The sequence below is a fragment of the Ips typographus genome, unplaced genomic scaffold, assembly GCF_016097725.1.
Source record: "Ips typographus isolate SLU unplaced genomic scaffold, UJ_Ityp_2.0 IpsContig58, whole genome shotgun sequence".
Lineage (NCBI taxonomy): Eukaryota > Metazoa > Arthropoda > Insecta > Coleoptera > Curculionidae > Ips > Ips typographus.
The window spans coordinates 309,723-333,280 of NW_028098576.1; the positions used below are offsets into that span (position 1 = coordinate 309,723).

Below are 23,558 nucleotides of genomic sequence, written 5' to 3' on the forward strand. Positions count from 1 at the left end.
TAGTGCGACGTGAATTGGAACTAAACTTCGGGTTAAAGACTTGTGTTCAGAACCGGACTAGAGATTTTCGGAACAGTGGTGTGTTAAAGTTATTTTATGCCAATAACAAGACGTCAAAGTGCAAACATGGAGGCCCAATTTGAAGCTATGCTTAAACAAGCCAAAGAAGATCTAGAAAAGATTCGACAACAAAACAAGGAAAAACAAGAAGAAAGAATTCGACAACAAGAAGAAAGAATTCGACAACAAGAAGAAAGGATTCGACAACAAGAAGAAAGAATTCGACAACAAAACAAAGAAGAACAAGAAAAGATTCGAAAACGAAACAAGGAAGAACAAGAAAGGATTCGACAACAAGAAGAAAGAATTCGACAACAAGACAAAGAAGAAGACAGAGAGCGGCATGAAAACCGTAACGTAGAAATATTGAACGTTCTAGCGGGGACCAAGACAGAAATCCAAGAGTATGTATCCCAAAGTCTCAAAAAGATGGAGTGTGATGTTCAGTTAAAATTAAAGGATGTTCGGGAAGACATTAATGATGTTCGGGACGACATTAGTAAAATTCAGATTGATGTCCGGGAGGACATTAATAAAATTCAGATTGATGTTCGGGAGGACATTAATAAAATTCAGAATGATGTTGAGATAAAGCTACGCGACTTGGAGCGGAAAATTGACAGCAGAAGAGTCAACTCTACAGTGATCACCGGAAACGGGCTCAACAAGATCAAGCCTCCTACATACGACGGTCAAACTTCATGGGCAATGTACCAACTCCAATTTGAGGCCGCTGCAAATGCAAATGGATGGAGTAACGAGGAAATGGCTGTAGCACTAATAGTGGCATTACGAGGACCTGCATTGGAGCTGTTACAGACTCTGCCTATCGCCCAACGAAGCAACTATGAAGCATTAGTAGCTGCATTAGAACGTCGTTATGGGGATCAACATAAGAAAGGACTGTATCGAACGCAATTAATGACAAGACAGCAGAAAACTGGTGAAAATCTAGAAGAGTTTGAAACCGAAATTCGTCGCCTTGTGCATCTGGCTTACCCAGCCGTCCCGGATGAAATCCAAGAAGAACTTGTGGCACAGTATTTTGTAGATGGGATTCGAGATCTGGAGGTAAAGAAATGGCTGAAGATGTTCAAAGGGAGCAACAACAGCGAATTACTGATTCGAGCGCTGGAAATTGAAGCTGCGTGCAATGATTTAAAGCCAGAGCCTATTCAAGAGGAATCCGTTCCGATAGCCGATCATGTTGCTACATCAATAAATAAAATTGAATCAATGTTCGGCCAATTAGTGCAACAAATAGCAGCATTAGGAAATGGTCAGTCCAGACAGTTAGAACGGTCACGTCCGATCACGAGAGTGGAGTGTTATCGATGCGGACGTACGGGACACATTAGAAGGAATTGCAGACAGCGGTCTTGTTCTCCAAACCCACAGTGCCGACGAAATCAGGACATTAGAACAAATCACCGGAACTCCTCTGCTAAAAGAAACATTACATGTTATATTTGTGGACGTAAAGGACATTACCAATGGAATTGCAGACAGCAGTCTCGTTTACCGACACCGCAGAATTGGCGTAACCAGGAGCAGGAAATGAAGAATCCGGAAAGACATTTACCGCGATATGTAGAGGATCGTCAAGCTTTGGATAGTGACTTAAGGTACCGGAAAGGACAAATTCATAATGGTTGGAGGATTGGTCAAATCGCGATGATGACAGATAAAGAGGCTTCAAAAAGAATGAAGAGCAGCGTTTCTAAGGAAGACATAATAAAAGGACAGCGCTCAGACTCTGATTTGAAAGTAATCAGAAGATGGTTGGAGAAGGATTTGAAACCAGATTGGCAACAGATTTCCAGATATGGACCAACAGTAAGGGGTTACTGGTTGCAGTGGAATTCGCTTCGACTGCGAGATGACTTAATTACTCGCAAATGGGAAAGTCCAGACGGAAAACGCTTTGTTTACCAAACAATAGTGCCCAATTCCTGCAAAGAGAATGTGCTGCGAGAACTACATGACAGACGCGGAGGAGGACACTTTGGAGTAAACCAGACTTTGGCTAGAATAAGAGATCGATTTTACTGGATTAACTTCAGAAAGGACGTTCAGGAATGGTGTAAACGGTGTGACCAGTGTTCGTTACAGAAGGGATCCATCACAATTCGGGAACTTGAGAGAGAGAAGATGAAACCAAACAACGACCGTATGAAGATGACACTGGACCACAGACCAACTGGTGGCAATTATAAGGAAGGTGATGCTGTGTGGATGTTTCAACCCAGGAGGAGCAAAGGATTAAGTTAAAGATGGCAACGACACTGGGAGGGACCTTACAATGTGGTAAAAAGGTTAAACGACGTCGCCTACAGAGTCCAACGCAGCCCCAAAGGCAAGATGAAAATTGTCCATCTGGACAGACTCAAGAAATACCAGGGATTAGATGAAGCGGATCGGGACGATCAGCTTTAAGAGGGGGGCAGTGTTACGGTTTGGGCCTACTATGCTCGATACTCGATGAAACCGATGCGCCGTAATATCTGGCCGGGCGCGTATTAAAGTAGGCCACACAGTTAGGAAGCGCTACCTGGAATATTCTTGAATGGTCAAGGCAACCCGCGAAGCGTTTCGCGGTCATTCTAGAACGTGGTTTGCGAATATAAAAGAAGCGGCGTCGTCGACAGAGTAGAGAGAGTAGTAGTGAATTTGGGAACGCGGTAAAGTTGAAATAGCGGAATAATTGTAGTAGTGTTTTTAGTAGTTGAGTTAATTATTGTACGGAGTGTTTTGAAGTGTAAATAAAGTTATTAATTGTTGAGTTAAATTGACTTTGTGTGAACCCACGGGAAAATCGTAACAATACTAACCCTCCTCCAAGCCAGTTCGATCGTCTGGTTAAGTTTGACATTATGGTTTAGACCATAAGTCAAGGAAAATTCAGTAGTTAAGTTTAATCTTAACTTGGTTTGAATGGTTTAGTCGAGGAAATTCGCCTAAAAACACCCAAATATATATATATAAACAATCTTTATTTCCAAGAAAAAACGGCTATCGACCATTACGGTCTTTCTGCCTATGTATACATGTTTTTTTAATATGTACAGGTAATCTTATTTCTAATTAACATATACAAATTATACATTGAGAAAAAAAAAAAGTTCTAATTAAAATGTTCTAACAGGGTGAGAGCGGGGAAAAGATAACGGGATTGTCTAGTCTGTCTGGTTATGCATAGTGGATTTACAATTGTCAAGTTGTTTGGGTTATTTTTCCACTTGGTTTGTAGTTGTATGAGTCTGTCAGTTATTTTAGTCATGTTCGTACGTTCGTAGAGAAGTTGGTTGGATGGGTTGTGTAGTGGGTTTGCAGGATGTCGTATTTTTGTTATTAGTCTTAGAGCAATCTGTTCAGTAATTTGTGTATATTTTTTAGTCTTGTCCGTAGCGTTTGCTCTAAGTAAGTGTCCGTAGTCCAGGACCGGTCTACAGATGGATTTGTATATTTGAGTTGCCGTTTTTATTTTTTTTTTATAAGAAATTATAAATTTATAGCAAATTCTTTACGGTTAAATTTAACTGTAATTAATCTATGGGACTGTGATTACAACAAAATTTTGATTTATTTTTACAGGCCTTCAAAATGAGGAAACTCTTCTTGGAAAAAGTTCTCAACCAGGACATCGAATGGTACGACACGAACCAAACAGGTGACTTTGCCAGCATTATAACCGAGTAAGTACTTTCCACCACTCCAAAAACCACTTCTCCACCTCCAAAAATTCTAGTAACATCCCCAAAGTGGAGGACGGATTGGGGGAGAAGGTTGGTATGGTGGTTTTCTTAGGCAGCACTTTCATTTCCGGCATTATTTTGGCTCTGATCAAAGGCTGGAAGCTGGCTTTAGTCTGTCTGGCGTCTCTCCCTTTGCAAACCTTAGTCATGGGAGTGATAGCTTGGGTAAGACCCCATTTACTCGATTTCTAGGTTCGACACCGCTTTTTTTCTGACTGTACCAAATTTTGTAGTGTTTTTCAGCATATTGGATAGGAAATTTTAGTGAGGATTGCAAAAATGTGCTTAAAACTGTAATTTTTTACTCCAACTGGGTTTACAAGCGATTTTGCCCTTTTTTTCAATTTTTGCGACGGAGAAGTTACATGGAACATAATACGTCAGTTACATTCCCAGACAGCACACAACGTCTTTAAGATATCTTTATTAAGTCGTTATTATGCCTGAACGTCTGAGATTTAAAAACGACATCTATAAGACGTATTTAAAAATTCGTCTTAAAGACGTCGTTAAGAAGATGACTTTCCGATGTCTTTTAAATGTCGTTTATTTACAGCTAGAATAATTTAAATTTATAACAAACTATTATTTTGTAAATATCTTAAATCATCTATCCGGAGATGTTTGTATATCAATATATCATTTTAAACATTATAATCATTTATTATGTGTTGCTTGAATGCACCCAAACTTTGATTATTTATGATATTAAATCCTTAGGAAATACTCGACATCACGAATTTAAACTTTAACATAAAATTTTAAAATAAAAACTAAAAAACAATGTTATTATAGATAACTGCTTTAAATCAAATTATCCATTTACAAAACTGCGTACGCATCCAGTCAGAGCAGAGAGGAGCCAAGGTCCTTGGCCAAAGGGACATTACCATGACATTACGTAATAACGTAATAGTTGTGCAAATACCCTATCACGTGATTGCTATATTTGCAACACATAAAGTTACCACGTTACCAACTTAGTTATGTTGGGGAAGGCAATTAACTTTATGACAAATGACAATGATAGGAAAAACGTAATGACATACACGATTTCGCGCTAAAATTACTGTTAAGTGAGGTTAAGTTAACTTGTGCTAAGCTTGACGCTCGTGCTCCTGCATTTCAGTTCTCTCCCCTTTATTATTTGATTCTTATTTAGTTTTATAACATTGAGGCGTTGTTTGGTGTTTGTTGTGATTGAAATGGTAAGTAATACTCCCTATAGTATATTTGAATTGCTTATTAATACATATTTTTTGCTCTTACTTTTGTAGGTAGATACAGCTTTCAGCATCGTTATAGCTTTAATTTAAGTATGTAATGTGCATGTACGTATTTTAAATTATATAAAGTAATAAATAGAATCATAATGCCAAAGCATAAACTGCAAAAATATTATATGAGAGCCAAAAGATCAATTAATACAAATAATAATTTAAGTGAGGTTAAAGTAAATGACTCTAAGGGGGAACCCCAGGGGGATTCTAAACCTGAGTGTAGTTATTTGTCGCAATCTGACTCAGAAATTGAACCTGTTTATAATTCAAGTGATAGTGAGGAAAATGTATTAAATTCCCACTTAAATAATACAACTAATAATACTTTTACTACTATTAATACAGAGAGTGATAAAACATTTACAGGTAAACTGAGAGAATGGGTAGTAAAAAATAGAATTTCCAATGTTGCTGTAAATGAGCTACTAAAAATATTACAAGAAAAAATTACAGATGATTTGCCTTTAGATTCAAGAACTTTGTTAAATACTATTCGTGATATTGAAGTGAAGTCAGTTGAGCCAGGTCAATATTACCACTTTGGACTAAAAAATGCAATTACAAATATTTTTGCTAACCTTGGAAGTTTTTATACCTTGTGCAAAAACCAAGTAGTCGAAATAAATGTAAATGTTGATGGACTCCCGCTATCAAAAAGTTCTAGTAGTCAAGTATATCCTATATTAATATCCCTTGTGGGACATAACTTTGTTGAAATGGTGGGGATTTATCATGGGTTTGAAAAACCTAAGGATTGCAATGAATTTTTGCGTGAATTTGTGACAGAAGCTGTTGATGTTGTAAACAATGGTTTTGAAATCAATGATAAGCATATAAAAGTAAAAATAAAGGCCATAATTTGTGATGCACCAGCTAAATCATACATTAAAAATATTAAAGGCCACACAGGATACTTTTCCTGCTCTAAATGTACAATAGAAGGTGCATTTTCAAACAAACTGTATTTTCCTGAGATAGATATTACAAATAAGAGAACAGATACTCAGTTCCGAAGGCAGGAGAATACAGATCATCATATTGGCAAGACTATTTTAGAAAATATTCCTGATTTAGACATGATACATAGTTTCCCACTTGACTATATGCATTTAATCTGCTTAGGTGTGATGAAAAAAATACTGCTTCTTCTTTGTTTTGGAAAACCTGCTACTAAAATGTCATCTTTTAAGATATCCTTAATTTCAAAGGCTTTAATTTCATTATCAAAAGATGTACCAATAGAGTTCAATAGAAAGCCCAGAAGTTTGAATGAACTGAAACGTTGGAAAGCCACTGAGTTTCGACAAATACTTCTCTATACTGGATCAATAGTATTAAAAGCTCATTTAAGTAAAGATCAGTATAAAAATTTCTTATGTTTACATGTTGCAGTGAGAATACTTTCAAACTCTAGATACAATCATTTATTAGATTATTGTGAAGATCTGTTACGCTACTTTGTTAAAACTTTTCAAATTTTGTATGGAGTTGAAAACACTTCTCATAATGTTCACAACTTGCTACACATTACAGATGATGTAAGATGCCATGGACCTTTAAATAATTTCAGTAGTTTTCCTTTTGAAAATTTTTTGCAAGAAATTTTGAAATCTCTAAGAAAAAATGAGAAGCCTTTACAGCAAATTGTAAAACGACATTCAGAAAGAATTCAGGTTTATAAAATTCATAAAACTTTTCCTTTATTTGAGAATCCTCATTTAAATGGGCCAATTCTAAATACAGATAAACTCTATGAACAATTTAAGTCAATAACCTATTCTACATTTCGTTTAAAAACATCTCCTCCAGATAATTGTTGCATTTTACAAAATAAAGATATCGTAGTTATATCAAACATCATAAAATCATCTGAAGGATATGGTTTTATTTGTCAGAGATACATTTCCAAAGATTTGTTTTATGACAGTCCTTGCCCTTCTTCGGAAATAGATATCTTCAAAAGTAAAGAAAGATTTTTGGGTCCATTGGAAGAATTAAATGGTGATGATGTTTACTGCAAATGCATAAAATTTCATTTTGAAAATGATATCATACTCATGCCTTTGTTACATTAAGGTATTTCTTAAATCAAATTTAAAATCTGTATTTGTAATGAGTTGAGAGGTTGGCATGTATGCTAAATCATATTATTTTGCTTCGGAAGTTATGAATAATGTTAAGTCAGCTAAAATTATGTATTGTGCTAAATAGGCTTATTGCTTTTGTCAAACTGTTAATTTTGTTAGTATTATTACCAAATCCTGTCGTAATTCTTTTCTTTAACATGTCAAAAAATGTAAATTTTTAATATGTGTTTTAAAAATAATGCCTAGTTCATCCAATCAAAAAAATAAAATAAAATGGAGTGTACTTGGACTGTGGTGCAATTTATGGAAGATGGCTCAGTTGATGCAGTCCCATCTTCGTGGATTATAGACAATGTATGCCATTGGCCACCCTATCCATCACAAAAACTACAAAACGCATTGAAAAAGGCTGAAGATGTGAACACTTGTTGGCCTACACATACCGTAAAAATTTTTCGAAATTCAACTTTTGGTAAATATATATTATTATTGTTTTCTTAACTAAAGTTTATACAGGGTGCTCACATTTGAAATGGTTACACTTTTTTAGATAACTATATAAAAGCCAGAAGTAAAGCCAAAATGGCTGAGGAAACGAGTGACTTAGCGTCGGATATCGAAAATCTAACTAGACGTAAACGAAGAAAAATAATGTCAAGTAGTGATGATGACTCAGAGGACCAATCTTTTTTATGTGAACCACCTAAGTTACCTAAGGCAAAGAAGGTTATACTCAATGAAGGTATTTATTGTTTATTCCTACTTTGTCATTTCTACTATTTTGTGATTTTTTTAGTTAACAATACTTGTGAAGAACGTGGTAGTGTGCACCAATCTCCTTCAACCACTGGTAATAATATTGTGTAGTTAAAAGGTCTTACTATTATTAACTAATTTTCAAACATTATGTTTAGGTTTTACTACTCCAGTTACCCATCAAGTAACCATAAGAGAAAACAGTTCATCTGTTACTATTCAAGACAATCAAACCCCTTCAAGGACTGCTGCTTCAAACTGCTGCAGTGATAGTGAGTATATAGCAAACATGATTTTGAACAAAATTTATACTGCTTCTAAAACTTGAACACAAGTATAATTTTTTTAAAATATTTTAGGAGGAAATTTTAAGTCTGTATTACTACAACTACAGGTATTGAGAGGATTACTTCTAGACACACTTAGTGAAGTTCGAGATCTAAAAGAGAAAGTAACAAAACAGAGAGTAGGAGAATGCAAACCAGAATGTGAGAGCTTTCTTGAGAAAAATGAATTTCCAATTAATTCAGATGAAGATTTCAAAAATTTAGAACTTCTTCTTGTGAGTGAATCTGAATTTATGAATGGAGTAAGTAAACATATACCTTCATCATTAAATAGTTTTCAATAAACTGTCGCATTTTCAGATCAAACGTTTGTCCAAAATTGGAGGAAGCAATACTTACGATTTTGGGAAGCGAATTCTACAACTAATTCTCAGTAACGAATTTGCCTTGAAGTACAGTTGGCTGGGAAGGAAAGGAAATCGTTGTTTTAAGGACACCCAATTAGCAAAGTTAATCATAAGTAAGTACAAAGCATCACCTTTTCCCAAAACTTAAAATTATTATTCCTTTTGACAATTTCTTGTATTAAATCATATATACGAGTATACATATAATACATACACATACTTATGGGGGACAAATTTTTGTATATATTGATTGAACTGAATTTTATAGGTATATATATGCTATTGATTTCTTTTAGAATCAGCTGAAGCTGCTAATATAAGTACTTCTGAAAAGGAGACAGAAAAATCTATTCAGCTCTGGCTGAGGAGGGCTTCGGATAGAAGAGGACAGGGGCAAAAGGATTAAAAATTAGAGGACATTTAGTGCAAAACAATTAGTTTAGTTTAGGGTATATGTTTTAGTTATATTTTTCTGTACGTTGTGTCTTATTTTATCATAAATTAAATATTATTTCATGGCTCTACGTTTTATTATTTAGTATTTAATTGGAAAAATTAAGCCGAGATCCTAAAGTTGACTTAATTCAGATGTATTAAAGACGTTGTAGTTCACGACGTCTTTACGATGTCTCAACTAAAGACGTCTTCAGACGTTGTAATTTGTAACATCCGACGTCTTAGAGACGTCTTAAAGATTCCGATCCGGTATAGGCAGTCACCTATAAGACGTCTAGTTAGTCTGGATCAGACATCTTAGAGACATATTTTCAACGTCATTGTGCTGTCTGGGTTGTGACGTCATATGTTTATTAATCACAAAAGCAGATTGATACTTTTTCGTCAACGTCAATAATTACATGATTATTTTTCACTATAACAATAAACAAAATAACAACCATAATTGTATACTGTCCTAGCCCTACTAGCTAGTTGCCCTATAAACTAAAAGCTATGCAAAATAAATCTGAAATGACTGTTTTTTGATGGAACAAACACAAAGTCCTGTCTGTCACACAGCTTTTGAGTTGTGTTTCGCTTTCGTTAAACCGGGTTAAAAAATGTGACAACATGACGTCAGCGTACATCGCAAAAGTAAGTTCGTGAAACCCGATACGTCGCAAAAATTTGGCTCTTGACTGTTCTTTCATACTGTGTTTCTGGCAGTTCAAATTTTGACACAAAACTGAACTTTTACCCGTCCTACAACTCTAATTTCTACTATTTTATGAATAAAAGTGTTCAGCAAAGTATTGCAAACAAGAAATGGCAGCCTACAACACCGCTGGGGCTGTGGCAGAAGAGGTGTTGAGCTCTATAAGAACTGTGGTGGCGTTTGACGGTCAGGAGAAGGAAGCCAACAGATATGAGAAGTTTGTTGCTGAAGGTTTGTTGCTTCTGCTGCTATTCCATTGCTCATATCTGGCTCAAAACAAACATTTCAGCAAAGAGTAACAACATTAAAAGATGCCTGTTCAATGCTTTGAATCAAGGGTTTTTGTGGTTTTTGGCCTACGCCTGCTACGCCCTAGCCTTTTGGTATGGAGTGGGTTTGATCATCGAAGAACGAGCTTTCCCAGAAAATCAACGAGTTTATACTCCAGGCAACATGATGGGTGTAAGCAGTTTGTTGAAACTTCCAGAGCTACTTAGAAACTCTTATAGATACTGCTAGAACGTTCCAGATTATCCTATAATATTCCAGAACTTTCTAGAGTACTTAAAAACTTTCTAGAATTTTTAGGATGCTCCTAGAACCTTCCATTCTTGAAAAATATAGAACCTAAGAAAAGGGTTATAAAACCTTTCGGAAGACTTAAGAATCTTCTAGAACCGTCCAGAACAATCTGGAACTTTTTCGAACTTTTTGAAACATTTTGGAAAATATTCAAATGTTCAAGAACTTTCCAAAAATTCCTGGGATTTTCTAGATTCTTGTTTGTTCCATGCATCAATTTAAATTTGTGCGGGATATAAACGATTAAATTGGGTTCTCTGATGATTGAACTGGTTTAAGAATCAATGCGCACGAAACTAAAACAACGTTGACATACCGAATCACGTTTAGGTATTTTTCTCCACCCTGATTGCCATATGGAACTTTGGCAACATCGGACCCTACCTGGAGATCTTCGGTATGTCCACCGGAGCAGCTTTCAAGGTATTCCAGGTTCTGGACAGCAAGTGCGTAATGTGCCAGCGCAAAACCCAAGGAAGACATCCAGATTTTATGTCCGACATTATGTTCAAAGCAGTTAGCTTCAAATACCCGTCCAGACCAGATGTTCAGGTAAGTTTTGACAGCTTCACACGGTCCACCAAATTAAAGTAAGGTTAGGTTTTGAAGAACGTTAACCTGCGCATCAATTTCGGAGAAACAGTGGCTTTGGTGGGTCATTCTGGTTCTGGCAAGTCAACAATGGTTCAGTTGTTGCAACGGTTTTACGATCCCACCTTTGGTTCTGTAAGTTTTATTTTACTACCACTTTTGTCCAGAATGGTTGTTTTAACTGGGTTTATGGGGTAGGTCACAGTGGATGGAGTAAATTTGAAAGACATCGACTTGAGTTACCTGCGCAAAAACGTAGGAGTGGTCAGCCAGGAACCGTCACTGTTTGCCACCACCATCGCTGAGAATATTCGTTACGGAAAATTGGATGCTAGCATGGAAGAGATTGGTAAGACGGTGATTTTCTTGGGTTTTTGGGGCTTAATAAACTTACTTAATAAACTAAATAAATGAATAGTTAATATCTTAACTTTTCATGAACTATGTAAAAATGCTTATTGTAATTTTGTTTGCGTCAAAAAACTTTTTGGATATGTTTCATCTAGGTAGTTTTAAGAAAAATTGTAGGGGAAATCTACTTTAAATAAAGAGTCTAAGGGCATTATAAAAAATAACGCCCTAGACATTATTTCGTAGATAATTGATCTTAATAGGTGTCATTATTGATGAAACCATAGCCCTGTCGGATATTAAATAATAAAAATTGCAAATAAGTTATCAAGCCTATTTCCAAGGTTTTGACTAACATTTCTTTATTGATACCCTTTAAAATCTACCTTTAAAGCCAAAAATTAAGGGTTTTAGTCAAGTTTCATGATTGTTGTCACTGATTTTTACATTTCCACAAAAAAAAGTAGTTTTTCAGCGTTGTAATTGCCTTCAAAATGTTGAAAATGGCTCAGAAATCTGTAATTGGTCTATCATCTATTAATGTTCCAGATTTCGGCTATCATTTTCTTGTTGGTAGTTAGTATAGTTTAAAATGTATCTTAAAAGCCAAAAATTAAGCCTTTTAGTCGAGTTTCATGATTGTTGTTTTTGATTTTTACATTTCCAGGTAAAAATGGTTTTGAAGCTTTGAAATTGCCTATAAAATGTTGATAATTGGCTCAAAGGCTTCTATGTTTTTGAATAAAAATTTGGTATTATAGCCAACTTTTACAACTACCACATTCAAAAAAAGAAACCGGAAAGTACAGGTGTGAGTTGTGTGGGCTTTTAGCCTCCATAAAATGTTAAGTTATATGTATGTACTGGCAAAAGTTCACCTAGCAAGTTTTATATTGCATACCTAACCCTTTAATTAGGAATACCCAATGTTTATACTTAAGTCATGTAGTGCAAGTAAGTCAAGCCACTATTTTTTTACAAAATTGTTAGAAATAAAATGCTCGAGTTCACTTCTATATTATTAAGCTCACTTTGTAACTCGTCTGAAATAAATCTGGTTTTTAAAAACCATTATATTTAGTTTGTAAATTTAACTAGCAAAAATAAATGCAATGTTTTATTGCTCTATTTTACCCTGGTATACTTTGCTAAACCGAAATGACACCTGGTTTTAGTATTGAAAGCAGATAAGGTTTCTAGTCTAACCAAAAGCGACTTTTATGACTTTCTATCCTAATAAATTGTTAGGCGCCCTTTGAAGACATCCCAGACAATGTTTTGTTTTGCAGAACTTGGACTGCAAATACAAGGTGGCCAAATGAAATAATATCGCTTCAGTCAAAAATGTTATGTGATAAACTCAAAAGGATAAGTCAACATGGGCAGCACTTGCGTAAATTGCAGCACTGTTCGTAGTTTATGATTGAATTGTTTAATTGGTTGAAAAAGCTGCTTTTGCTATGCTTTCTCTTGACTTTGATTTTTAAATCCGTAGGTGCGGAGGATACAAAAATAAATTATGTAAAAGGTCAGCTAAACTGTGAAGTTTGACTTCTACTACATTTCAACTCCCAAAAACCAAAATTATCTGCTATTCAATCGATGACCGTATATCACAGCATATAAATTTATCCAAGTGGTATTTTTGTCAAAGCGGTTCAGAGCCTTCAATACGCTTTTTAAACTGATGCTAAAAAACCTTCTAAATGCTCTTGAAGTCGTCTAAAAAGATTTCAAAAGCTTCCAAAACAGTTTAGAAGCTCCAAAACAGCATCTAGAAGCTTCCAAATGCTCCTGAAGCAGCATAGCATCAAAATATTTCAAAACCGTCTAAAAATAAAAAATAAAATAATTAAATTAATAAATTAAATTAATAAATTAAATTAATAAATTAAATTAATAAATTAAATTAAAAAATTAAATTAATTAACTATTTAAATTACTAGACACGTAGTGTCTGAGTTCAGTTCCATATTATTAAGCTCATTTTGTAACTTGGCCGAAATAAAATTGTGTTTTTTAAAAACCATTATTTTGTTTGCCACTAAAGCATTTTTAGGAGCATATAAAAATGTTATTACACGCCAGCCGACAAAGACATTTTTCGGACAATTTTGCCCCAATTACCTGTCAAAACGCTAATTTACAACCCTGTCTAGTCTAGTTTACAGCTCTAGGGAAGTCACGTCGCTTGAAATACTTTTCAAAGGGTCGTAAAAACCAAATAAAAAGAAAACATTAAGTCAAAGGAGTCAAAGCCGCCAAAACGTGCAATCCATGGCCGTCTTGATTGAATTTCGTCTCTAGCTTTCACCTTGAACCTCACGTTTTGTTTTTTTTTGTTTTGTTTCTTGTATTAGCCATCATCAAAGCGCGTCATTTGTTTTGTTTAGTTTTTTTTGGTTTGGGTGTGTGTGTTTACACCGCGATTTTTAGGCCGTAACTCACTGAAATTAAGAGAAAAAAAAAGCACGATTAAAACAGACCACTCGCCCACCAGGGGAGTTTTTGCAAACACTTCCTTAATACGACCTTGTCTGTCACTTGTCAAATTATTTGTCGACCTGTCACTGTCACCTTGACAGTAACCAATTAAGTTTGTACATATCAAAAATACTGTTTTTTTTTTGCATTTTTACTTAAAGTTAGGTTATTCAGAAGAATTTAGAAGAAAATTAATTTCCTTAAGGGTAAAATTTGCTTAAAATGTTGTCCTTTTCTAATGGATTTTTAAGTTCATTCACAAATAATTTTTTATTTTTGTACTAGGTTTGATTGTAATTTAGAAACCCTTTCACCCCCCTTCTGAAAGAAGTTTAGGGAGAGTGTGAGGAGCTCTGTAAATTCCTTGGACATTTTTTTTTATTTATTAATTTCTTTAACGGTGAAATTTGCTTCAAAAGTAAAACCATCTCACCTCTCAATAAAAAACTTCCTACGAGCATAAGTCATAAAACTTGATCTAACCAAGGTATCAACGTATGGTATTTTATCATTTAATAGCAGACTTAAAATACGGGATGTACGGATAAATATTAAATTATGCGTTTGAAATTAACTATTTGACATTAGCAACGTCTGACGCCGTTTCAGTGAACGCAAAAAATGCCACAGATTTGTTAATTTAAACAATTTTCTATTTTCAATAATAAAAAAGTTGACATTGGTGCGCACTTAATTTAGAACACCCTGTATACAGGGTGTTCTAAATTAAATTAATTATTTATTATTAAGGGTTTAATACACAAATTTTATCCACGTATTCTACGTCCAAAAATAATCCCAGTTTGTTCTATAAACTATACCCCGGAAATGCGTCTTTTAGGAACTACAGGGTGTTGAAGTTTTATAAAAAAAACACAAAGTTAATTTTTTTTTCAAAACTCATACATATTTTAATAAAACTTTGTGGTTTTCATAAACAAAAAAAGCCGATTATTCGCCAATTAAAAAATTGTTTTATCTTCACCAGTGGCGCGGCGCGTGTATTAATAAGTCACCTGATAATTTTTAAGAAAAAAAAGTACGGCACTGCTTGTTATAAAAATATCATTGATTTTTCCATTTTCCGTTGAATGTTTAATTTTGAAGGAAAAAGGTTTCTTGGAATTTTTTTTTCCGACCCACCGATTTCGAGTAATTGAAATTCGAACTTATCGAGGCAATAAACTAATTGTAAGCAACAAAGAACTAAACATTTGATAAAAAATTATAATAATTGCTCAAAATGGCGTCCTTTGACTTCAATGCATTTTCTGCAACGTTGGACTAAAGAATTAACTGCTCGTAAAATTGGCAACCTTTTTTTTTTGTTAAAAAACTTCAACACCCTCTCTTTCCCAAAAGTCGCATTTTCTGGATATAGTTTATAGAGCAAACTGGAATTATTTTGGGACGTGTGGTTAAAATTCGTGTAATAAAACCTGAATCACCCTGTATATAACTCACGCATTTCCAAAACCACACCTCACCACCTCCACCAACCCCCCACCAAGAGTGGGCCAATGCACAAGTTTCAGTTTCAGTCAGTCAACGGTCGGAGTCGGACGCTACGTTATTTTCGGGTGACTGTATTTTTTTTGTTTTTTCTCTTTGGAAAAATTAATATGGATTGCACTCAGAGTAAATATTTGAACGCTCGGTATAATCCGTACAACAGACCGGTGTACAGTGTGAACTATCCACTACAACCCACACCCTCACCCAGTCCCAAACAGTCCGAGAAGTGTGGTTTGGTGTACAAGAGTGCTTGCCTCCTCATCGAGCACAACAATTTGGGTGACCCCCAGTATTATTATGAAACACCCATGAATGAGGAGGAGGTGAGTCAGAGTGAGATACTGGATTTGGATAGTCAGAAAATGGTCAGTCAAACGTGGGAGAAGGAAAAGGAGGGACATACCGTGCAGGGGATGATTAGTTTGGGGAATAATCAACCAACAGGTTACCAAGGGGAGTTTGTGGTTGATGGTGGTTCTAGCGAGGGTGTTTCAGCGTGTTTTAGTGGTTATGAGGCTCCGGCACCGCCACCACTAGCTCCTGCTCCCACCAAGAGTACCAACTGGAAGAGTAACGAAGCACGCAGACCGAAAACCTACAATTGCACCGCGTGCAACAAGTGGTTCACCAGTTCCGGACATTTAAAGAGACACTACAACACCACGTTGCACAAGAAAGCGGTTAAATCTAGTGGGCTGCCTGATCCAGCTATCATGCCCATCAGCGCCCATCACCATCCAGCTAGGAATTCCTCGGCTAGTAAGGATAATAGTCAGGAGGATTCGAGGAGCAGCGACAGCGTGGTGGATGTGGTGCCTATCTTGGCGGAGCAGTACCCAAACGAGTTGGCCTCCCACGTTACGCAGGATACGTTTACCCCCAGCAGTACTACGGGTGATTTGGATGTGAGCCAGCCTTTGCCCAGTTTTGCGCAGGTTCTGGCGGAACTACATGGGTATGCGAACGTGGCTGGTATGGGACAGTACTACTGTCCTCTTCAGGAATACCCTCATCCTGTAATAATGGAGAATTACACCACCAATTTGACAACTGAATTTGGAGGACTAACCACCTTAGGAATTAATGAGGTGGAGGTGTTGTTGACCAATTTGGAGGAGGAACAAAAGGAGAATTCTCCCCCTCGTGCTTCGGAGGAGCGGAAAATCAAATGTTACGACTGTGATAAGGTGTTCAATCGTCCCTGTTATCTCACTCAACACAACAACACCTTCCATAGTGGTGATAAACCGTTCAAGTGTTCCCGGTGTGGTAAACGGTTTCCTGATGATGAAACCTACAAACGACATACGAAGAAACACACGGGCGATAAACCGCACAAGTGCGATATGTGCCCAAAAACGTTTAATTACAAAGCGGATTTGAGAAGGCACTTGTGCTGTCACACGGGCAGGAAACCGTACGCGTGCGAGATATGCGGCAAGGGCTTTATCAGGAAGGATCACATGATCAAGCACGTGGACACGCATACCAGGAAGAGGGAGAAAATGGCCGCCATCCGTAGCTAAAGCGCCCGCGCGCACTGTTGTTTCTTGAGCCACTCGATATATATAAATTTTTGGTTCACTCTGTATTGTCGCAGATTCCCAACATTTACAAACGTACTATACACCGAATAATCGCATATGTCAGCAAGTCTAGTAGGAATCTGGGTCAATCGACGAGTATTTATTCAGCAAGGCTGGCCATCTAAAATTACTGGTCTCCGGGTTGGTCGGCGAGCAACATTCCCTAACTTGAAGTGGTGGGTCGGCTCGCTACCTTCTTAGGATCCCAGGCTGATAAGAGAAGGGTTCTCTCGCAACTTGAAGTGACCGTTAGAACACTTAACCCTGTCAGTTGTTCACTTGGTCTTTTGGTCACACCGTACAAGAACACCTTTGCGTGCCCCTTTACGGTGTAGCTGAAGGACTAAAACCCCCACTCGTCTCTCCCGAACTCACATGCGCTCTACGACAGTTACGGCCGTGTTGGCCCTTTTATTCTGGGGGTAAGCATAACCCCTCTTAAGTGTATAGGTTACATTATTTTATAATAAACGAGGCTTGCCTGTGACCTAGGTTGTTTCTCTACCATCCCTCACTACGCACCCCTAAACGTGACATGGTGGAGGCGCTCCGTTCAATCCCCGTCTATTAATCCTCATATTGATAGACACACCCTCGTAATCCAAGCCACTGAAGGCTCAAGAGGAAAAAGGAATGAATAAAGGGTATAACCTGAGGTCAATAAAGCCAGACAGCCCGTTTGAACCAAGACATAGAAGCTCGAGTGTGGGGGATACACGAAGACAGGAGCCAGAGGGCCTACCTGAATACATCACCCTCACTGTAGTGAGACAGAAAGAAAAAGCAATAGTTGAAAAGAAAGAAGGCGGACAGGGGGACAACGAGGATACAGAAAGCGAACTCGACGTAACAATAAGAGAGAAAAACTCACCCCCGCTAGCACAAGCACAATCAGAGAGATTAGAAAGCAGAAAGAAAGTGATAATAGGCACCAACGCCATGGCAGACGTTACAATCTCCACTGTAGAGACAGGAGAAAAAACACCCGCACTACCCCAGTTCATCAGCCCCCCAACTTTCAACCCCTGTACAGACTCACCAGTATTTATAGCTACCTACGAGCGAACAGCGGTGGCTAACAACTGGAATGATGCCTTAAAAATACAGTACTTTCACTCCTTCTTACAGGGGGCTGCAAACATATGGTACAGGGAATATAAAGAAACTTACCCCGACAGTAATTGGCACCATATCTGCCAGGCCTTTAAAATCGAGTTTAGTGACGGCGACATCAATTCACGGCTACTCTCAAAAGTGCGGGAAAGGAAACAAGGGTCCCTGGAACCAACAAAAAACTACTTTTACGACCTAAGGGTTCTATACGAAGAGTACAAGCAAGTGGTCGACCTTGACGAGTTCCAAGAAATTTTTCACAACGGCCTAAGAGACGAATCCAGAGCAAGATACTACTGGCTCACGCATTTCCCCAACCGGGCCCCTCGAAACTTGGATGAAATAAAAATGCTGTGCATTACAATGGATAACGCTCCTGTAGAAACCACCCCACCACCAGCATTTAGACCCCAGCGCCAATTCGAGTACAATTCAGCTCCCAGGCAACAGTCAAGCTACGAAATGAACCGCCCCTATCGAGAAAGAACCCCGCCACCACCCAGAAGGACGTACGATACAAGGCGCACGCCCCCGCCAGAAAGGCACTACGTCTCCACAAGAACTAGAGACAATAAACCCGCGTGCTATTACTGCGGGAAACCAGGGCACTTTGCTGCAGTCTGCAGAAGCAGGCAGCAGTACCCAAACGCCAGGGGGTGGCAAAACTAAGCCCTGTCACCCTCTCCACTCAGGGCCCAACGTGCTGCAAAATTCTACACATCAACGCGGTGGTGAACGGTTACTATGTTCCAGTAATTATCGACACAGGTGCAGAGTTAAATATAATAAGCCACCACCTCACAGAGGGGGTGTACAAGCGTGGCCAACACCCTACCCTGCTACTCACAGCAGGAGGACAAAGAATAACTAGTCAAGGAGAGACATGGGCATCTCTTGAACTTAGGGGCAACCAAGTAAGAAAATTGAGAGTGAAAGCGACAGTTTTGACAGGCCCACCCCAACCTTTGATATTAGGGATGGAATTTTTAAGGGAAATGAAGGCCTCCATATGCTTAATAATGAACACACTCAGCTTGGCACAGAACATGATTATACCTCTAAGACAAAATACAAAAAACACCCACAAGCTGCACCCAATTGCCAATGTAAGAAGCACCAACAATTTTAAATTAGAGCCAAGACAGGAAGACAGCATACGAAGCTGGAAAGAAGTTTTCCAGGAAATGCCCGGATCAATTTTCAGCGTGCCAAGCAACGTCGCATGGGCCTTTACGTGCTCCACTACTCCAAGCAAAGACAGAGGAGTCGGAAAAGCCATTAGAAATTACCTAGCGGAGAAAGAAACAGGCAAAATAAGCTTAGGCAGTACTACCAGCTTTCAGAAAGGAAACAGGCACGTCCTACAGATGGCGTTAATAGAAAATAATGGTGAATGCACGTCCGCCCAGACACTTAAAAACTGCTGCGCTAAATTAAAAGAATGGGCAGTACGGCACGGTATCTCTAACATAGCCATCCCTAGGTCGACTGCCGCAAATAACAAAACCGACTGGACAGAAATTAAAAATGCACTCTACGAGGAATTCAAAGACACAAACCTAACATTATGGGTCTCTAAAGATAAAAACCCGCGGCCAAAACCCCATAAACTGAGCAAAGGCAGCTCATGGGACGCCCTGCCGTACTTCGTAAAGGACGAAGAAAACATGGCTGAAAAAGTAAGAATGTTTGAAGATTGCGTCCTTAATCCAGGGGAAAAGAAAGCAGTAAAAGTTGAACCTCAGCCCCCAGGGTACGACAGCAAACTCATGGTGCCAAACGAAGGGTGGTTGATCCGCAACAACCTCTTGTGCAGCTTAGATCAGGCCGGAGAGGAAATCACGGTAAATCTGACAAACATAGGACCCACAAATAGAGTAATTTTCAAAGGCACAACGATAGCACGATTAGAATCTACAAATGAAGACATAAGCCACCTCTATACAACGTACAAAACTGAAGAGGACGTAGTAACACTAGACGACCATAAATTAGATCACATCACGGAAAAAGAATTCAAAAAGAAGCTGGAAAATTTACTAACCGAATATGAAGACATTTTTTGTAAATCACCTAAGTACATGGGAAAAACACAACTCATAGAACATAAAATAGAGGTCACGGAAAATAAACCAGTCAAATGTCGCCCTTACAGAGTGTCTCAAACTGAGCGAGAAATCATTGACGCACAGATACAAGAAATGTTAGAGTGTGGCGTAATAAGACCGTGCCATTCACCTTGGGCAAGCCCAGTTGTACTGGTGAAGAAAAAAGATGGCTCCACTAGATTCTGCGTAGACTACAAAAGAACGATAAACCCAGTGACCAAAAAATCTTGTTACCCAATACCGCAGATCGACGACATTCTTACATATCTGGGAAATGCCAAGTACTTTACCACCTTGGATATGTTTTCAGGGTATTGGCAAATACCAATTGAAGAGTCGTCAAAACAATACACGGCATTTACGGCACAAGGACACGGGTCATACGAGTTTAATGTGTTGAGTTTCGGACTGTGCAACGCACCGGCAACTTTCCAACAATTAGCAGATAGGATATTCAAAGACATGAAATGGAAAGACATCCTAATATACCTAGATGACATTATAATCTACTCAGAAAACCTAGATGACCACATCACAAAATTAAGAAAAGTGTTTCAAAAAATGAGAGAAGCCCATTTAACCCTTAAGCCAAGCAAGTGCGAATATTTACAGCAAAAGATAAGAATTCTAGGATTCTCTGTAAGCAGTGAAGGAATAAGCCCCGAAGAGGATAAGTTAGCTGGAATTAAGCAATTTCCCACCCCTAAGAAAACAAAAGAATTACAAAGCTTTTTGGGATTATGTAATTTTTATAGAAAGTTTATTAAAAATTACGCAGTATTAGCTCGGCCCTTGCATGAGGCAACAAGAAAGAACAAATTCTGCTGGGGTAGGGAACAAGAAGAAGCATTTCAAGTACTAAAAGAGAAACTCACTTCAGCACCAGTCCTGAAACATTACAACCCCAACATTGGCTGCACAATGCATACAGACGCCTGCACAGAAGGAATAGGGGCAATTCTACTACAGGAAAGCGACGACGGACAAGAACACCCTATAGCCTATATAAGCAGGTCGCTGTCGAAAGCAGAAAAAAATTATTCAATCAGCGAATTAGAGTTACTAGCAGCAGTTTGGGGAATGACCTACTTAAGGCATTTAATTTATGGACACCCGGTAAAAATAGTGACCGATCACCACGCTTTATGCTGGATTCATAATATTAAGGATCACTCAAGGAGGTTGGCGCGCTGGGCTCTTAAACTAGCAGAATTCGACTACACTGTAGTGTACAAGAAAGGGAGTAAACATCAGGATGCAGACTGCCTGTCGCGGAACCCAGTGGGTAGTGCAGATGAGTACATCATAGAAGACTTAGACGAGGTACCAACGTTCACCATCTCAACAGTCAATATGGGGTACTTGCAAGATCAGGACAAGAATTTACAGGACTTAAAACTTGCAATACGCAATCCTGAAGAAAGCAGTATTAACGCACTGACACGCAGAAAAGCGAAAAATTATAGACTAGAAAACGACATTTTATTTAAAACTACCCCTACGAAAGATGGATTGGAATACGCACTCGTAATTCCAAGGGCATTAAGAGAAGAAATCCTATGGGAAGCTCATAATGCACCCACCAGTGGTCACATGGGCGTCACGAAGACACTAAGCAGATTAGTCCCTAAATATTACTGGGACTCTATGATTAAAGATGTCCGCGGGTACATTAGAGGATGCAGGGATTGTCAGGCAAGGAAGGGGCCAACAAACAGAAAACCACTAGGGTTTCTTCAACCCATAAAAGTTGGTCGGGTTTTTGATCAAATAGGTATAGACTTACTTGGGCCATTCAGGAAAAGCAGCCAGGGAAAAACCACCATTATAGTAGTAACGGACTATGCAAGCAGATATGCCATTACAGCTGCCCTACCCAATGGAAAAGCAGGTCCCGTGGCAAAATTTCTGCTAGAAAAAGTAATACTGATTCACGGGGTCCCACGGAGCATCCTCAGTGATAGGGGAAAAGTTTTTCAGTCGGAAATAGTACAGGAGTTGCAGCAAATCATGGGGATGAGGAGTACCTTTACAACTGCCTACCATCCATCCTGCAATGGCCTTACAGAACGGCTGAACAAAACACTGGCTGACATGTTGTCACTCTACTGCAGCTCTGATCAAACAGACTGGTGCTCATACTTGCCTTTCGTCACCTTTGCTTACAACACAGCAAAACAAGAAACAACGCAGTTCAGTCCATTTCAACTGGTGTTTGCTAGAGATCCCACACTGCCGCTGGACGCATCTCTACTGGACAGTAATGATGACTTGAACTCCCATAAATTGAGAGAAAAGGCACTACTTCTAAGGGCAACAGCAGTAGATAATATCCACAAGAAACAGGACAAAGACAAAGGCATTTATGACGGCAAACACAGAGAAGGGGAATTTGAAGTAGGTGACAGGGTCAAAATTTTCATCCCAATTAGAAAAGTGGGTAAAAGTGAGAAATTGCTACTACGGTGGTTTGGGCCTTATAAGATCACGAAAAAACTTAGTGAGGTGAATTACGAGGTGAAGCAAGAGAAAGGGAAGAAAACAGACGTGGTACATATGGGAAGAATCTTGCCTTTTTACGACGAATGGACGCTGGGGGACGCGTCAGAAGATAGCTCAGATGAAGAAAACGTGGTGGAAGAACAATAACTGGCGCAGGTCAGCCAGTGCCCTATTACAAATATGGTTAAAGTATAAAGGAAAATTATATTTTGGTTGTATATTATTGTTTAAACTTAACGAAATATGCTATGACAAACATTCATTTCTGCAGGCAGGCAAAAAACCACACTAAACCACAAGCGCCTCTAGCAGCATAAACAAGGACTCTCCGGGGAACAACACAGCAACCTACCCGAGCATAGCTGGTGATTTCATGCAAATGAGCAGGCGAACCGTAAGATGGCAGGGTACCACCACCTGCGAACTGAGTAACAGGTGCTCCGGTACCAGTCAGACAAAGTCCAACTTGGGCCAACCTCAACACCCAGCCGCTTGTCCAGGAACGATGCAACGTCAGAAATAAGAAACAGTGAGCGTATAATTTAGGATATATTATTTTACGAATAAAGGCAGTGGCCACACCTTCTGATAGATTAAGGCATTACAATAGAAACTAGGGTAAGTAGTGTTCGGGACGAACACTTTTTGGGGGAGGGAGATGTCGCAGATTCCAACATTTACATACCGGTCGTACTATACACCGAATAATCGCATATGTCAGCAAGTCTAGTAGGAATCTGGGTCAATCGACGAGTATTTATTCAGCAAGGCTGGCCATCTAAAATCACTGGTCTCCGGGTTGGTCGGCGAGCAACATTCCCTAACTTGAAGTGGTGGGTCGGCTCGCTACCTTCTTAGGATCCCAGGCTGATAAGAGAAGGGTTCTCTCGCAACTTGAAGTGACCGTTAGAACCCTTAACCCTGTCAGTTATTCACTTGGT

The 23,558-nt window shown here is 38.4% G+C and overlaps 3 protein-coding genes across 5 annotated transcripts in view; all 3 read left to right on the plus strand.

Annotated features, from left to right (window-relative positions):
• LOC145739839 (ATP-dependent translocase ABCB1-like) overlaps positions 1-12,417 on the plus strand; it is a 37,042-nt gene extending 24,625 nt beyond the window's left edge. Inside the window, exons 4-10 of one of the 2 annotated variants that reach the window (XM_081995186.1) lie at positions 3,655-3,755; positions 3,809-3,980; positions 9,869-10,016; positions 10,075-10,247; positions 10,698-10,919; positions 10,968-11,093; positions 11,157-12,406. In XM_081995186.1, coding sequence (XP_081851312.1) covers positions 3,655-3,755; positions 3,809-3,980; positions 9,869-10,016; positions 10,075-10,247; positions 10,698-10,919; positions 10,968-11,093; positions 11,157-11,372 — 1,158 coding nt within the window. In that variant the 3' untranslated portion in view covers positions 11,373-12,406. Of the gene's footprint in view, positions 1-3,654; positions 3,756-3,808; positions 3,981-9,868; positions 10,017-10,074; positions 10,248-10,697; positions 10,920-10,967; positions 11,094-11,156 lie in introns of both variants that reach the window. The other variant, XM_081995187.1, reaches the window with a different exon arrangement.
• Positions 4,207-9,154, plus strand: LOC145739837 (uncharacterized). Of its 2 annotated transcripts, none has more exons than XM_081995184.1 (8): positions 4,207-5,023; positions 5,093-7,654; positions 7,733-7,924; positions 7,979-8,032; positions 8,097-8,210; positions 8,298-8,527; positions 8,586-8,745; positions 8,929-9,154. In XM_081995184.1, exons 2-8 carry the CDS (start codon positions 7,456-7,458, stop codon positions 9,036-9,038), a joined length of 1,059 nt encoding a protein of 352 aa, XP_081851310.1. In that variant the 5' UTR covers positions 4,207-5,023; positions 5,093-7,455; the 3' UTR covers positions 9,039-9,154. The 2 variants fall into 2 exon arrangements, with proteins under 2 accessions (XP_081851310.1, XP_081851311.1); XM_081995185.1 differs by having other exon boundaries at positions 7,429-7,654.
• Positions 12,418-15,216: 2,799 nt separating the features above from the next.
• LOC145739853 (uncharacterized) lies at positions 15,217-23,558 on the plus strand. Its single transcript, XM_081995195.1, has 3 exons — positions 15,217-16,831; positions 17,501-18,549; positions 18,591-23,558. Exons 1-3 carry the CDS (start codon positions 15,314-15,316, stop codon positions 22,762-22,764), a joined length of 6,741 nt encoding a protein of 2,246 aa, XP_081851321.1. The 5' UTR covers positions 15,217-15,313; the 3' UTR covers positions 22,765-23,558.

Coding starts and splice junctions, on each gene's coding strand:
- LOC145739837 (XM_081995184.1), top strand. CDS start 7,456: ATGGAGTGTACTTGGACTGTGGTGCAATTTATGGAAGATGGCTCAGTT. Junction 7,655..7,732: donor TTTTCGAAATTCAACTTTTG/GTAAATATATAT, acceptor ACACTTTTTTAG/ATAACTATATAAAAGCCAGA. Junction 8,033..8,096: donor CCAATCTCCTTCAACCACTG/GTAATAATATTG, acceptor CATTATGTTTAG/GTTTTACTACTCCAGTTACC.
- LOC145739853 (XM_081995195.1), top strand. CDS start 15,314: ATGCACAAGTTTCAGTTTCAGTCAGTCAACGGTCGGAGTCGGACGCTA. Junction 16,832..17,500: donor AAATGGCCGCCATCCGTAGC/TAAAGCGCCCGC, acceptor TCGTAATCCAAG/CCACTGAAGGCTCAAGAGGA. Junction 18,550..18,590: donor CGCACGCCCCCGCCAGAAAG/GCACTACGTCTC, acceptor ATAAACCCGCGT/GCTATTACTGCGGGAAACCA.